The following is a 17,599-nucleotide window of genomic DNA, read 5'->3' as shown; positions in this document are numbered from 1 at the left end:
AGTTACGGCTCATATAACTTTAACAGTCAATAAATAACAAACCATTTTCAAATGGTAAAATCTCCACAAAACACTTGATCGAACTGAAGAAAAAACGCTTCTGTTTTTAAACAAGCAAAATTGAATGACACTTTTGGTACTGTACATATATCTATCAGTGTTGGTTTGAATAAAAAAAACTTACACTTGTGATACACTTGTATAACATTGGATTACTTCCCTTTGATCTACCTACTCTTCCCTTTGAAAATGCAAGAATGTATTTATACATGTTACTTAAAGTATTGCAGTGCTTCATAATAACAATTTTGTGATAAATAAAATATTTTTAAATCTTCAAAATATATATTAACATCTTATCTGTTTCAAATTTGCTATAAAATATGTCTGATAATGATTTAGAATAACACCATATATGGAAGTTTCCTTAGACACTTTCTTACATCCTAATAATTGTCATATATAAAGCGTAATCAGGCTTTGTAGTGATACTCTGGTTTCTCTTCAAACCACGCATAAATCTTTCGCCTTTTACTAAAGATTTCCGTGGAGAGGAACATTCAATGAGTCTATAGACTATTTTTTAAACCCTGCAATAAGTAGGGTAACAAAACCAAAAATATCAGATTAGAGGTAACGGAATACTGTTACAAAATGTACTTTGGTCCATTAATGTACATAAAATTCATATCTTGATGAAAGTATCAAACCGTCTCTAAATTACTAGTATTAATGACATTTTCACATTCATTTGTATATCTATAATATATCAACCTGATTAGAATGGTAGCGTGTTCATCTCCTATTCCTCTTTAGGTCAATGGTGATATTGCCGACTTTTCCTGACACATCGGTACCTTTCCCAGCTCTCCAACCCCTCCCAGACATACGCTCTGAATTAAGTCATAATTTCTATAAAGATTTGTCTGTCTACAACTGTTAAGTACAGTTGTTATAGTTGTGGACGAAGATATATTCAATAGTATACACCCAAGTTGTTAGAAATAATTTTAATGTAGCCCCCTTTAGATCTGTACTCATACCATGTCCTAAATGATGACGTAGATTTTTTTGAGTTTACATCCAGATTATTTTTTGTTGAAGCTCAAATAATTGATGATTCTCTAAAATGAACTTTTATTTAAAAAATAAATTATACACTTCAGACAATGTCTTACAAAATATTATTAATTAAATCCAGAGATTTAAATATAATTATTATTAAATAAGTATTTAAATCTCTGTTAAAACCAATAAAAATCAATACAAAAGAATTTGAAATATACTTAAGCCGCATGAGTCCAGTCAAAATAGTCTAAAAATATGCTTAAATGGGACAGAATTGCAACATTAATAACCATTTGGATGTTACTTGGATTTCTACCAAAATCTATACCTTTTGTATTTAGGATCAAGAAAATAAAATTTATTGACTATTTCACCAATTTTGGAGTCAAATACAAAACTGTTAAAAATTTTGAATGAGAAATGGAGAACAATGTTTCATAACTAGTACATGTAAAGCTGAGATTCACACAAACATGCATGTTGTAATAAAAAACCTCATTGACCAAAACTTATTAATTAATAAATTATAATCGCCATACTATTTCGTAACAATAAAAAATACATTGTAAATAGATACAACAACAAAATATTATGCTCTATTTTTTGTTTTCGAAATGATGGATTTGGCTGTCCTGCAAAAACTGCACGAGATAGAGTTGCCACGGCTTGAATTGTGACACATGACAGTATTAATCCTTTCTATTCCATGTTTTAGCTGGGCATTGCAATTAAATAAATGAATATCAAAAGGGTGTTAACTTTGTCATTTGTGTCCTAATATTCGAATTTAGAAATTGTTTAATTAATATTGATGATTTAAAAACAACAATGGACCCCAAATATCCCATTTACATGCTTAGTCAATCCCGTTGTATAAAAGCAAACACTTTCATATCAAAAATGTTAAATGATTTTGACATACATGTATCTTAATGAATTTAACCCCTTAGCACTGATACTATTGAATTTTTAACTGTCACAAAAATGTTAAATTATTTTGACATACATGTATCTAAATGAATTTAACCCCTTAGCACTGATACTATTGAATTTTTAACTGTCACCAAAAATGTTAAATGATTTTGACATACATGTATCTAAATGAATTTAACCCCTTAGCACTTAGTCAATCCCGTTGTATAAAAGCAAACACTTTCATATCAAAAATGTTAAATGATTTTGACATACATGTATCTTAATGAATTTAACCCCTTAGCACTGATACTATTGAATTTTTAACTGTCACCAAAAATGTTAAATGATTTTGACATACATGTATCTAAATGAATTTAACCCCTTAGCACTGATACTATTGAATTTTTAACTGTCACCAAAAATGTTAAATGATTTTGACATACATGTATCTAAATGAATTTAACCCCTTAGCACTGATACTATTGAATTTTTAACTGTCACCAAAAATGTTAAATGATTTTGACATACATGTATCTAAATGAATTTAACCCCTTAGCACTGATACTATTGAATTTTTAACTGTCACCAAAAATGTTAAATGATTTTGACATACATGTATCTAAATGAATTTAACCCCTTAGCACTGATACTATTGAATTTTTAACTGTCACCAAAAATGTTAAATGATTTTGACATACATGTATCTAAATGAATTTAACCCCTTAGCACTGATACTATTGAATTTTTAACTGTCACCAAAAATGTTAAATGATTTTGACATACATGTATCTAAATGAATTTAACCCCTTAGCACTGATACTATTGAATTTTTAACTGTCACCAAAAATGTTAAATGATTTTGACATACATGTATCTAAATGAATTTAACCCCTTAGCACTGATACTATTGAATTTTTAACTGTCACCAAAAATGTTAAATGATTTTGACATACATGTATCTAAATGAATTTAACCCCTTAGCACTGATACTATTGAATTTTTAACTGTCACCAAAAATGTTAAATGATTTTGACATACATGTATCTAAATGAATTTAACCCCTTAGCACTGATACTATTGAATTTTTAACTGTCACCAAAAATGTTATAAAACTTGATTTTTTTTCTCTTTCTTAGAGATAGAAAAGGATCAAAACTGTTTTATAACTTTTTAACTAAGTCAGATATAATACCATCTGGTCCTAGAAACTGGAATACAATTTTTGACAATATAGATTATGAAACTTGGGTGTAAAATATATAAAATACCATTTAATGTTAAAACAAATACCAAACAATAGTGGTTCCAATATGATTAATCCGTTATATTTTGGCAACAAATTCATTTTTGTTTAAAATCAGAGTAGTTATCTCACCTCTTTGTGTACTCTGTAATACAGACCCTGAAACTATTAAGCACATATTATGGGAGTGTGAGGAAATGCAAGGATTACTTGAAAGTTTTGACACATTATTACAAGCTCTCCAATTCCCTTTTCTGTTAAAAATATCCTTTCTTTCTGGACTCCCGCATGAAAATTATCTCCATAGATATAGAGTGAATAATGAAATGATTACAATTATAAAGCAATACATTTACAGAATGAGATGTTAACATATTTCATTGAGCATCAATGCCTTTATCAGCACAATTAAAGACCATTAAACAATTCAAAAATATAATTCTGATACTTAGGATAAAAAAGTAAAACTTAATTTGAAATGAAAATGGGAAAAACTAGTCAAGTTATAATTGCACTTTGTCACACATTTACTTTAATTAGCCTTTTAAATCCATAATTATGTTTACCTATCCTCCGCACCTCCAGTCCCTCCTGACTATGTAACTCTTTTTCTTTTTCTACTTATCCTGACTTTGATTCCTCTCCTTATATCCAGTGCAATATAAATGATTTTTCTCATCTTCAGACTCAAAATTTATGTTATTTCCTCCTTATGTACTATGCTATACTATGGAAAGCCATAGCTGCCTTATATTATAAATGTCCATTATATGATACGATTTCATCATTATATGATACGATATTGTCATTATATGATATGACTTATCATTATATGATACGAATTGATCATTATATGATGCGATATTGGTATTATATGATACAAGTTGTAATTATATGATGGGACATTGACATTATATGATAGGATACCGTCATTATATGATACGACATTGCCATTATGATGAAATCGTATCATATATGATAAGTCACATCATATAATGACAATATCGTACCATATAATGATGATTTTGTAACAAATAATGATGAAATTGTATCATATAGTGGACATTTATAATATAAGGCATAATATGAACAGAATTTAGTTGTTAATGTATGTGTGTGGATGTATGTGTTAGCTATAGGTTATTTGTAATTAATGTAATTATATGGAGAATGAATATATCTGAATGCATCAGGTTAATGCATGTGTTAAACATAGGGTTTTTTTACTGTGTGTGTGTATGTCTTTGAGATTCCTATTGAGTGTATTTGTATATTGTATTGAATGGAAATCCTGAATAAAAAATAATCATAAAAAAGGTAATTTAAAACGAAAATTTCATAAAGGAAAAGGCAAATCTAGTTTCTAAAAGAAACGAATAAAAATGTCTGTATGTTAGGTAAAATAATAGACCTAATTTTTCAATCTTTCAATTACTTTTTAATGCCTTTGATATTGTATTATGATGTTATGTAGTGGTTCCCAGTGATTTAGATTGTTTTATCATTCACAAACTTATTGAAGGTAGTCTATAAAATATTATCTTAAAATTTGATATTTTAACCTCCCCCAAAAAGTGCTCTATTAGGCAATAATGCTTGTTTTGTTAACCCAAATAAGGCAGAAAAAAATCCCCATTGGTAGCCAGTTATGATAGACAATTTCCTGTTAAGATATAGGTATCAAACTTTCAAATACAACAGAAATAAATTCTGTTGCCAACCCTACTTTGACTGGACTAGTTAGAACATTGGTGTAGGCCGCAATATAAAGTCAAGCTTTAATCTCGATGGAAAAGCCGTTTGGTAGAGAAGCGGACTGCGGAAATCACTAGGTTGAAATCACTTCAAAAATACTTCCACAACCCTGTCTATAGGGAGGGCTCCAGTATTCAGTATTCTTTTATTTCCTTGTTTTTTTTTTTTTTTTTTTTTTTTTTTTTTGGTTTTTTTTTTTTTGTTTTTTTTTTTACAACATCAGAGAGTTGACATAAACATATACAATATAACAATGCAGACAGTGCTGGACAAACATATAACTACATTTCTCATAGCAAAACAGATACATTGTATGATTAATTATGTATATATACCATTTCATAAAACATAAGATCAATGATTTATAATGCACATTTCAAAACCTTGGAATATTAATTAACTTAAATTAGAAATTAAATTATCTCGTAGCTTTAAAGCCAAATCTATATATTTTCCTAACCTGTTTAATTCCCCTATATTCTGGGTTGATAATAAAAGTACCAACTAAACACACTAGGACGTCTATAATAATATGATTTAATATATTTTTTTCTTAATTCAGAGTAACAATTACATATAAGTATAAAGTGAAATTCATCTTCAATGTCATTAGCATTACATACCTCACACAATCTTTGAATTCTCTGACGATTCCTATACCGCCCTTGTTCAATATTTAAATTATGTGAACTAAGTCTTATACGTGCAATATTCTTCTTATGTGAATTATTAATTGATTTTGTTAGGTAAAATTGAAGAGTGAATTTATCTATAATATGTCTATAAAGAAACCCCTTTGATATCGTTTGTACATTTGAAATTAGTTCTTGTCTATAAACATCGTAAAATCTATTCTCAATAATTTTATAAGTAACTTTATCATCTACTGTCGTATTATTCCAGAGATATGTTAATCCTAATTTATTTAATTCCCCTCGTATATTTAAAATCCAACTGTCATCAGATCGTATTCTATCTTCGTAGCAAGCTCTTAATACACAATTATTTGAGTTAAGAATTTTAAGCAAGTACTTAATTATACGTAATTTTCTTAATGTTGACAATGGCAATCTTCCGAATTCACAATATACTAAATTATTACAAGTGCACTTTTTTACCCCAAGTATTTTTTACAAAAATTTAAATGAACCTTTTCTACATCTAAGGCTTTATGAAAACCCCAAACTTCCGCACTATAACCCAATATACTATTTACATATGTGTCAAATACAGAACATTGTGTACTTACGTTAAATTGATGATTTTTGAACTTACTATTGATTGCATAATGAGCCTTATTGCCTTGTTCAGCAACATGTTTTTGAGTTACATAAAATTTCCCATTATAATTGAAAAGCATTCCAAGATAATTGAATCGGTCAACAATTTGTAATTCGCTTCCATTATGTAACCACTTTTCAGTGTTTCTATGCCCCCATTCCTAAACACAACTATTTTTGTCTTATCAATATTCAAATTAAGGCTATGCTTATTATTGTAAGACTTCAGAACATCTAACATTTGCTGTAATTTCTCTGGTGTTTCTGCAAAAAGCACTGTATCATCTGCATACATTAAAAGAAAAATACTTATTAAATTAAGTTCAATTGATGGACAGCATTCATTAATAAAGTGCATTTCACAATCATTTACAAATAATGAGTACAAAATCGGGGAGCGAATTTCTCCTTGGAAGAGACCGATTGTATTTGAGAAAAAATCTGAATAATAACCATTATGCTTAACACAAGATTTGACCGAACTATATAATGATTGAATTATTTGTAACAGTTTCCCTCTTACACCCTGTTTAATCAATTTACTCCATAACTGAGATCTATCAATAAGATCGAATGCCTTCTTATAATCCACAAAACAACAATACAATCTCCCGCCCTTTTTACTTAAATACTTGTTAATTAAGGTTTGAAGTACATATATTGCATCTATCGTTGAATAGCCCGGTTTGAAGCCAAATTGAGCATCTGTTATAATATCATTTTCAGTACTCCACTTTACTAAACGTTCATTCAATATGGATGTAAAAAGTTTACCCATACAGCTAACAAGAGTTATTCCTCTGTAGCTATTAATATTTTCATTATCACCTTTCTTAAAAACTGGTGTGATAGAACCAGTAGACCAGGCCTCTGGAAATATGCCCGAATTAAAAATGGCATTAAAAAGCTTGACCAAAAATGGAGCAAGTATGTCCTAACAATCAAGGAAAAGTTCATTAAGTATTTTGTCGACACCACAACTTTTGTTTCTTTTTAATTTGCGTATAGAAAATAATACCTCTTGATCAGTAATTTCCTTATCTAATTCATTAAACACACAGGACAAATTGTTATCAATAACATCATTAGTATTTTTGGTACATTGATCCCCATCTAGGTTACATTGGCTCGCGAGATTTTTGAAGTGGAGGAAGAAATCATCATTTGAAAGGTTATCAGATGTTTTTGATTTACTTTTGCAGAAAAATTTGTAAAAATGTTTTGGATTATGTTTTCTTAAATATTCCATCATATCACCTTCATGCCGTTGATATTCTCTTTTAAGTCTTACTTCATACTTTTTATAAGCGGTCTTTTTCTCTGCAAGCGCTTTATGATTACTGTCATTTTTCACATTATTAAAATTATACAAGGCTCTTTTGTATTCGTTGTACTTTTGCTTACAAATAACATTGAACCAGGGTTTATCTTCTTTCAATGCTGATTTCTTCCTTTGACATTCATCAGATTTATGTAAATTACAGGTAAAAACATCACACAACGGTAGACATACATCACGTAGAATAGAACCAACTCGTTCAATACATCTTTCAATATCAACCGGGTTTGTCAATGAAGGTCTAAGTGAATCATTTAATGAATTCATATTTTCCATAAGATTTTGTCTTATCTCATTTATATTTCCATCCATCCACCGTATATTTTCATATACACATCTAGTATGAATATCATCTTTAATTTGTCTTACTTCAGAGATTTGTTCTATTCTCAACGTAAAAGATATGGTGCGTGGTCGGAGACAGGTTCAAAATTTCCAGACTTAAACTCTACTATGTTTATCGGTGACAGGACCAAATATCAGGGATTACTGCTCTCATTCCCGTTTTAAAAATCATGTTTCCGCCTCTCGTCTATGTGCTGACCATGATAAATATATTTTCAGCGTTCTGTTAGGATCAAGGAATACAATAACATACTCGACCACTGTGAGACTTTCAAAATATAAAACCAATAATGCTAATTTGTTTTCGTAATTCTGATGAATGTATTTTGTTTAATATTTTAGTGATGCCAGATCTTATTAAAGGGACAATTCAGTCTAAAAGAACATTAAAATTTGTACATATATCGCAAAAACCCCAGTTCTAATGGAAATTAGATCAGTCGGTTTTAATGTGATATGCGTGAGAAATGTTCAAACTCGCTCGCTGTCCGCCATTACACATTGTGGTCGAACATCTGGTATGCCGAACCCTGTCCTTGCTGGTAGAGTAATCCTACTTTTGTCTAGAACTGCTCAAATCGCTCTGACAGTAGTGTGTTTACCTTATTAGGTGAATTGTATTTGCTAAAAAAATCATTTTATCACCTCCACAGTGGTTATGTAGTTCATTTGTTTAACGTGCGTGACTTTGACTCGGATATGGATACAGCGTACATAGTGTATCAATTAAAATACTAAACAATGATTTTGTCAATAGTTTATGTTATATGTTTCATAAGAAATGTAGAACAAGAAATTTATATAAATGCCATATTTTTCTTCTTGGTTATGTAAAAGAATTAGCCTGAGTGAATTGTCCCTTTAAGCTACTCATGAAAATCAATATGCCTTATGATAAATACCATTGCAATTGCTTATACCAGAAATATATGTTTCTGCTTATATGCTTTGTGAAGACTTAATAATGTATATGATTTAATGATACAAAGTAAAGTATAGCCTATACTGTGAAGATATTGTTATCATATTGCCCCCAAAAGATTATATTTATATGTTACTATGCTGTAAAAATCCACGAAAGCCAACCAGTATCATTTTTCACAGTGCAATAAAATATTGTAAAGTGATTTCATCTTTCATCTAAACATGCATAGGGGATCAGAATCCAAGCATGTCACTGTGCATAAAGCTGATGTTGTAACACACCATGCACTAATTGTGTACTTTCTCATCAAAATCCATTAATTCGATCATTAGGTATAGCACATATAAGTCATTCTCAATACTCCAGAAGTATAGATATGGTAAGTGATCAGAGCCCCTGGACGGTATCGAGGATGATATTAAGTATGGATATGTATAAGTTTAACTATGAGTAACCAAACTTAGGACATCTATATCTTATTCGACATATTTCTGCTGCTTCAAATCGTTTACTACATACATGTATGAGATCACCGCCGAATGGTGTCTGTCTTTCTATTGTAAATAACATCGTATAGCTTGACCCTCAGTATTTACTATCTAGATTGGATTCAAATGTGAAAAGAACAATTAAATATTTGTCTTGCCAAACTAAAAAACAGTTCCATATAAGCAGGGAGATTCGTTGTAATAGATAAAAAATATCCATTTATTTCACCTTATCTTTATGGTAAAATCATTTGTTTCATAATAAATTTATGTCAATTTGTCGTGTTTGCAGTGAGATGGCAAGGCATGTTTCATTAATATTCAAGTTAACGTTATATGTACCGTGACTGGGTAAAAAATGCCATCTTATTTTTCTTCAGTAATCTGCTAAAAACCATATATTTTCATGAATAAGCTGTGAAAAACATTCAAACCCACATACAAACATGTATAATGCTTTAAAAACATTTGCAACATTACAGAATTCGTGCAATAAAATATAGTTCTTGTTTTATGCTGTTGTATGTTAGATGAACATATATGTCAGCAGACGTTATTTTGTTATTACTTATACACTTTAGAAATGTTATCTGAAATTGTCAAGGATTTATTATTTATCTACATCCATGGGTATTGTAGACCACAACTTGACTTTGTGATCTGACCAAATTAACTCATTTCATTGCACTGTAGACGTAAATATAAGGATTTTTGGCAGTACTGCTGAAATTCATTTTGAGGTATTATTTATCTGAGAAAATGTATTTCTCAAAATGTAGGTAACTGTTGGTGGTGAATTATATATATGTAACGCTCTTCCTGATTCGTCAATATAAAAAATACGGCACATATAACGTTAGCAAATGAGTTACTTACCATTCTAATGTAAATTAATTGAATTACAATCCTGTACTTCCGAATATTTCTTTACTTTTCAGAATATTTCCTGTGGAGTATCCTATCTAACGTTTATACATTTCGTTGCTGTTTCATACACATCGTAAAGAGATTTTTTCTGACCTTTTACCGAAGAGACTACGAAAGTACTAAATGACTTGTTAGAACTCTTGTCTAATCCTTTTATTAAAAAATGTGTCTCCAATAAAAAGTACTAACATGGTATTTCAATAAAACTGACATTAACCTGTAAATATATCTTCTCTATAGATAGAATACTTTCAAAATCTCTGGATGTATATATACTTGTATAGATTTGTATATATATGTATACATGATTTCTTATTCTCAATATCAGACACTAATTTAGGCATCAACATTGAATAAACATATATTTTACCATTACCTCTATTTTTTCCTAAAATGCTTCAATCATTATGAAAGTGACTGATGGCGCCTGCAGTCCTAAGATTAGTTCTAGCCATCTTTGTATAAGAGCAGTTTCTGTGTCCAAATTAATGAATTTTTACTTTTTTTCCCCATTCAATCTACAATTTAAAATCATGTTGCTTTTAGTGATGTCATATGTCTTCCTTCTACACGTCGATACTTCGCTTCTTTTTGGAATTAATTTGGCTCCGTTTATTTCGAATATGCGAATCGAAGACTTAGAATTTGGTGAACTAATTAAGTTTAATAACTTGTGTCCAATTTCACTTGAATGTTAAAGATAAAATACGTTTAATATTTCTAAAATTTCAAAGGAAATGTATTTAAACTAATTAGAATATTACTAAAGTCCCAAACGGATAATAAATTCCAATAAAAGCTTACGGATATACACAATAAAAGCTTACGGATATACATGTATCCACCACCTCATTTCCACTGGTAGATATCATTAGCCACAGACGGAATATCTTTACCTGTCAAATCGCACGTATGATGGAGTGTAGGGTAGACTGACGTCATCGCTCAGGTGTACACTGACAAGTTATCAATATACAGAGGAACTACCAGAGCCCTCGTGAGGAATTATGACAGCTCGCGGTATCAAAGGAACCTGCAATATACAACACCTTTACCTAGTGACGAAATACGACAGCTCGTGGCGCCGGTCATACCTGTAGTATAGGTTCACTGTACAGGTAAACAAACATATAGGCTAATCACAACAGATGTACGTCGAGTTGTTTATTACAACTATAAAATTCTATCGAATTGACCAAAGACATCAGACCTTGCAATTCAGAGTATACAAATACAATATTTGAAATACAAACTGATGCAGAATCGGTCGCTCCGCATGCCTCTACAAGTGTTTAATGACGCTACGTCTAGCTAGTTTTATCGGATATGTATTTCCCTCTTTCTGTAAGACGTCATGTTTTATAAATATACAAAGCGTATGTTTAAAATATCTTTAGAAGAAGCCCACCTCATTGAAAGCAATGTTTTCCTCCGTATATATTGTACTTATCATCATAGTGAAAATTGGATAGACGTCAGAATTGAAAATATTCTGTCGAGTTACTTAAAAGTGACCGTTAATGTAGCCATCAATGCCCCTATTTATTATCGTTTTCTTAAGATGCTCGACAAAGCATAAACGATACTCATGTAAACACGATTACACATCAGTTATTGTTCAAATGATGAGTATCGTTTATGCTTTGTCGAGCATCTTTAAGAGAACGATAATAAGAGTGTAGCCCCTTCCCCCCGACATAAGCCCCTCCCTCCGGACATAAGCCCCTAGGACAAAAGCCCCTCCGGACAAAAGCCCCTTAGGATAAAAGCCCCTCCGGACAAAAGCCCCTTCTTTATAAAATAATGTATTTTTTCTTATTTCTATTTTTTAAGATATTTATTTGCTATTTGATACCTTTTGGTATTATCAGAGAAGAGTGTCAAACATAATAAAAAAGCATACTTATAATTTTAATTTTTGAGTTATTGATACCAAAGAAAGAATAAAAAAAAACATGTACACACATGTATACATAGACATTAGAATGTTATATATACAAGAAGCCATTAATGTTTACTTTATAATAACACACCTACCAGGCTAACAGCTTGATGTTTGCATTGATTATATATAGATAATTAGGAAAGTATGTTTAATTACAAAATATTTCTATCATATAGTGTCATAATTAGATTAACATCAATAAAAAATTTACATTTTTTTTCTATAAATCATGAAATCAATTTATCAAATTTTTAGTAAAATCCCAATAATCCAGTAAATTGATACATTATGTCTTATTTTGACCTACATGTATATTTGAAGAAAAAAAATCATATAAGAAAAATTTTATGTTTTTTTTACTATATTTTTTTAATTCAATCTTTTTTGAAAAATGAAGGGGCTTTTGTCCTCTTTTCCATTAGTATGGAGGGGCTTTTTTTGCCCAAGGGGCTTTTGTCCGGGGCGGGGGTCCGTACCCGTTTACATACATGTCTAACTGTATAAACAAATATCATGCACCTTTTCTGATGAACCTTACAAAATAAAGAATTAAATTGAACTAACACAAAAATGCATATAAAACAATATATGACATATGGTGTATACGCAATTAGCACTTAATTCAAATGGTGTAAAGTAAGTAACTTTTGTAACTGAAGAAAAATACTAAATCGTCTACTCCTTTTTTTCACAGAGAAAAAATACCATTATTCGGAAGTGGACAATCTTTAATCAAATATTTGCTGTGATGATGAAACCATATATATGTAACTGTTTATTCAAGTCATGTACATGTACACATCGAAATAGTTCCTTGATATATTTATAATACACTACAGTGTATCAAGACTAGCAGCAGTACTTTATAGTCTAATGTCGTCGGCTTTATGTTTAATACAAATGGACTACTTCGTGATTAAAGATCATGATGTGTATAAATGACAGGATTCACTCTGTTAAATCTCATAAGCGCCTAAAATTACAGTTAATATATTGATATTATAGTTTAAAACTTTGAATTATTTTTTTCGTTTTCGTTTCATCATCATACAGAAATTATTGAAACTTCCTTTTTTACACTCTTAAAGATGCTCCACCGCTGACAAATGGTATTTTTTCACTATCAAAAACAGGAGCAAACGATTTAGTATTTTTCTTCAGTAACAAAAGTTACTTACTTTACACCATTACCACCATTGAAAAGTTTAAGCTTCTAATTTTACTTCAAGTTAAAAATATGAAAAATAATTAATTGCATCCCGAAAAAATTCCGTGTCACTATATCCTATACGGAATAAAGTACTGATTGCGCATGCACCAAAGGCAAAATAAATTATTTCATATTATTTTTTGTGTTAATTAGACATATATATACACGAGTAAACACCAATTATTGTTAAAATGATGAATATCATTTATGCTATGACGGCGGAGGAGCATCTTTAAAAATGTACGCCATCTTATCAGTTTATGGGTCCTTGTAGAACATATTCAAGAAGTGATTGAAGACAGTATTAGTCAGTGTAATGTTCAGCATCATATAAAATATGTGAAGTGATAGCAGAAACATAAAAGTTTTTTATAGATTACTATTATTCTGTATACAGTTTGTATTGTGTTATTGGTGATACGCCGTAGAAACATAATATACAATGTACAGGTTAACACTTCTATTTTAGAACCCGACGGAGAAGAAACAATCAAAGCAAGCATGTGTACAGTGTATATATATCCATGAATAGTATATTTAGCCAAAGGTCAGATGAGGTCACTGTCCTCCATGGTTGTCATTCCTCACAGCTATATATACAATGGATGTCATTGGTGATCTATAGCGGATCAACCATATCATATTTACTACGTCGTGCAACTCCATATATAGACATTCCGCTCTACAAATCATCGGGTAATGAATGAGATATTGGTCATGAGAAAAAATTGTCAGTACAAAGTCTTTCTTTTGGAAAATAGAAACTTCGTGAATGACACCCATATCATTAATGACTTAATATCCTCAGTCATTTTTACGAAAACTATAGATTTCTAGCATAAGTTCACAACATTTAAAAGGAGACTTTTTCACAAGGTACAAGCAAAATATGTATATATCTAATGTGCAAAAGAGTTTTCTTATGTGCATGTATTTATACCTCACTTTAAGTTTTCGAATCCAGTTGTATGCATTTTTCACGTTTTCAACTGCGCAAAGTATGACTTGGATGTACAATAGCATGGAATCGAACTTATTTTATCACTGAAGATATCTTTGAACATCTATAGATATATAAAACAACACATGCCGGCATGAGCAGGATATTTAGGGACTGCAATTGCATCCTGTTAACGGAAAAAACGCAGATTTTTGGGAATTTAACAAATCCGGGGATTGCAATCTGTAGTGTACACAAACATAGACACACGTACTATATATGTTTTCTCGGTGATTTGAATTCTTTATGAAAATTAATAGGTTTATTTTCAGACAATGTCCTTGCCAATGTTCTAGATTCATTAGTATGCAATGTGTTGTAGGGGCGTTATCAACAGGATGGAATAGCCTAGGAACCTTTAGATGATATCACTAGTCTTTAAAAGTTATCAAAGCAACATAAACACGCCATTTAAATGTAAATTTCCATATTATTGCTTTGTTAAATAAGTTTCAAGTTTCGGCACAGCTTCTTTTTTCTGTTGCAAGCATCCCGAATCTGCGACAAGACGTCTAGCTATAAAGCGCGGGAAATTCAGGCAGTCGGAATCATAACACAATACGCATGCGCAATCCACCAAGATTCTTCATGGCGGACACAGCGAACAGAAACAGACAAGAGGTTAGGATAATGTGGACAGTTGTTCACTTTAATGGATATGTGAAGTCAAAATGACTATACGATGCGTTTGTATGTATATATCTTGGGGGTGCTGTATATCCATTTCCTCTCTATACTGTCATTTTTTCGTCCTAGCCGACATTGTTTACATCGTGACCCGAACCTTCCTCGGTGTCTCGCCAAAGGAAGTAGAGCAGTGCGAAGTCTGTTCATCGCCAATGTGTCGTGTGTCTGTCCATTATGACCCCATCTACAGACAGACGACACATCTCTCCACCTGCTTGAATGTCCCGATCAGTTGATATGACTTGTTTATGATAAATATTGACATGTTCATCAGTGTTTCTTAGCAATTGTGTTGGCCATTGCGAGGTTTTCATTAGTTTTTGAGCAGGAAACACAACCAAGGCAGGTAGGGCTATGTGATTCGACTGTATTGTTGCTCGACAATGTCCGTTACTTCTACACACGTGGCTTTTATCTTATCGACAGTCACTGTTGACATTTTTTCATTACTTTCATATTGACAGTTTTCGCATACGGACACGTGTTTTGCTACGCTGAAGGCGTGCACTTGTGTATTGTATTGTGTCGATCCCGGTGTTACATGTGTACGATGTTCACAAGTGTAAACTTCGGGGTGTTGAAACACATATAAAATGTTCCAATAGATGATGTATGCCGTTGTACACTCTGCAGATAAAAATCATGTGGAACATTTGACAGTCTGGCTTAGATGTTTCTGATGTTGTCAATATAGCAACTACAAGGTTTCCTTGCAATTTTGATTTTTTTTTTTGACTGCTACTATGAAAGAAAGTTTAATACAATAATTATTTCACTTGTATTACGAAGTTGTCTGTGACCATTGGTTGGTGATTTATGTTTTATTTAGTTTAAACAAATTTTTTTTTCAAATAATCATTGATGATATACATGCACATACACCAATACATACAGCTAGGGTGGGAAAAATAGCTGGTTTAGGTTTGGTATAGTTAGTTAAATTTCCTTTATTAACAGCCAGGGTCATGTAAGGATGTGCCTGGTTTGTTGGTGGAGGAAAACCGGAGTGCCTGGAGAAGAACGGTTTTAAACCACCAACCAGCGGACAGTACCTGGCATCTGCCCCACATGGGATTCTAACTTGTGACCCAAAGGTGGAAGGCTTTTGGTCATATGTCAAGACATTGATCTAAGCAACTTGGCCGCTGCAGCCTTTTCTTGAATATTCCAGTTCTCCACCTAATACCTTTGTGCTTGAAATTGACTGTTAAGGCCAAAAATTTATATACATGTTTCAGGTTACATGACTGAAAAACATAGGGTAGGTTGGTTGGGATTTTTTTTTATTTTATTTTTTTATGAGGGGTGGGGGAGGGGTTGAGTTGCATTATCACTAGATTACGAAATAATTTGTCTTTCAGGCTTTAGGCTGGCTAGAAGTCTTTTATTTCTCATTACCATATTGAACTTAAAGCAAGCATAAAAATCTAAGTTGAAAACTTTACACACTACATTTTTGTTTTGAAAAGGTGTGATTAAATAGCTAGGGTCGGAAGAAAAAACTAGGGTTGGTAGGGGTACCTGAAACGTACATTATTTTTTTGGCCTAACCAATGCTTTAGAACTTCAGGAACTGATTAAGTTGTTAGAAATACAAATTAAAAGAACTCTTTGAAATTTGATAAAAAATCAATGTAGATAGAGGAAACAAACATATGATGTCTCTCGTATAGAAAAATGATTGAGAGCAGTGCCTTAATTTATCATGTGTGTCTGCCATATATATCTGATCTCATAGATGTTTACAGTTTCTCAGTTTTCATGGTAAACTCCCGAACCCTGAAATGTTGGGTTTGTTGGTTTAGACTTGCAGGACTATATAAATTAATGAATTCATTTATTGGGGAGGGAGGAAGAGGGACAGGTTCTCTTGAAGTACAAACAATTAATATAGTAGCACTGTCTTCATGTGTTTGTGAAACACAAAAGACTGTTTGAATTAAAGTTTCAAGACATTGTTATTGTTAACAGTAATTACATTCAATTTAATGCACTTACGTTTTTTTAAGCAGGTTTCATTGATATTTGGGCGCATGCTACCCACTCACATTTTCGTTATTCATGAATCTATTTGACTAATAGCAAAAATAAATTCAATGGGCTAATTCGCAAAATAATGCGAAAGTTTTTCTTCACTCGTCCGATATCCAATCACACGTCAGCGCCAACATCGGTAAGATTTTTATGCACAACTTGTCTTATCTCAATCCACTATCCCTCCTGTCGTTTATTGACTACTTTTTCCTTGCATGGTTTTGCTGCAGTATACCCTCATAGCATAGCATAGTTCATAGCTTGCATAGCAAGTATAAAACAGACGATAAGGTAATCATTTACTGTTGCGGTACAACATATGTTTTAATGTGAAAGGGATTTAAAAAGTAAGATTATGCACGACAGAGTATGTTTAACGAATGATCCGGAGCTAAATGTAACTTGCATTCGTATTTATGTGCTTTTCAATTGATGCTT

General features: G+C 31.4%; 1 protein-coding gene and 1 non-coding gene across 3 annotated transcripts in view; both read left to right on the top strand.

Moving 5' to 3' along the window:
* The first annotated feature begins 488 nt into the window (after window positions 1–488).
* Window positions 489–606, top strand: LOC138322567 (U5 spliceosomal RNA). Its single transcript, XR_011208439.1, has one exon. It is a non-coding gene; the product is annotated as a U5 spliceosomal RNA (small nuclear RNA).
* Window positions 607–14,926: 14,320 nt separating this feature from the next.
* LOC138320408 (uncharacterized) overlaps window positions 14,927–17,599 on the top strand; it is a 60,981-nt gene continuing 58,308 nt past the window's right edge. For both annotated transcript variants that reach the window (XM_069263369.1, XM_069263368.1), the window contains exon 1: window positions 14,927–15,061. In XM_069263369.1, coding sequence (XP_069119470.1) covers window positions 15,005–15,061 — 57 coding nt within the window. In that variant the 5' untranslated portion in view covers window positions 14,927–15,004. The remainder of the gene's footprint in view (window positions 15,062–17,599) is intronic.

Source organism: Argopecten irradians, chromosome 4, assembly GCF_041381155.1.
Source record: "Argopecten irradians isolate NY chromosome 4, Ai_NY, whole genome shotgun sequence".
Lineage (NCBI taxonomy): Eukaryota > Metazoa > Mollusca > Bivalvia > Pectinida > Pectinidae > Argopecten > Argopecten irradians.
The sequence above is the reverse complement of the archived record's forward strand: the minus strand, read 5'-3'. Positions and strand labels throughout refer to the sequence as shown.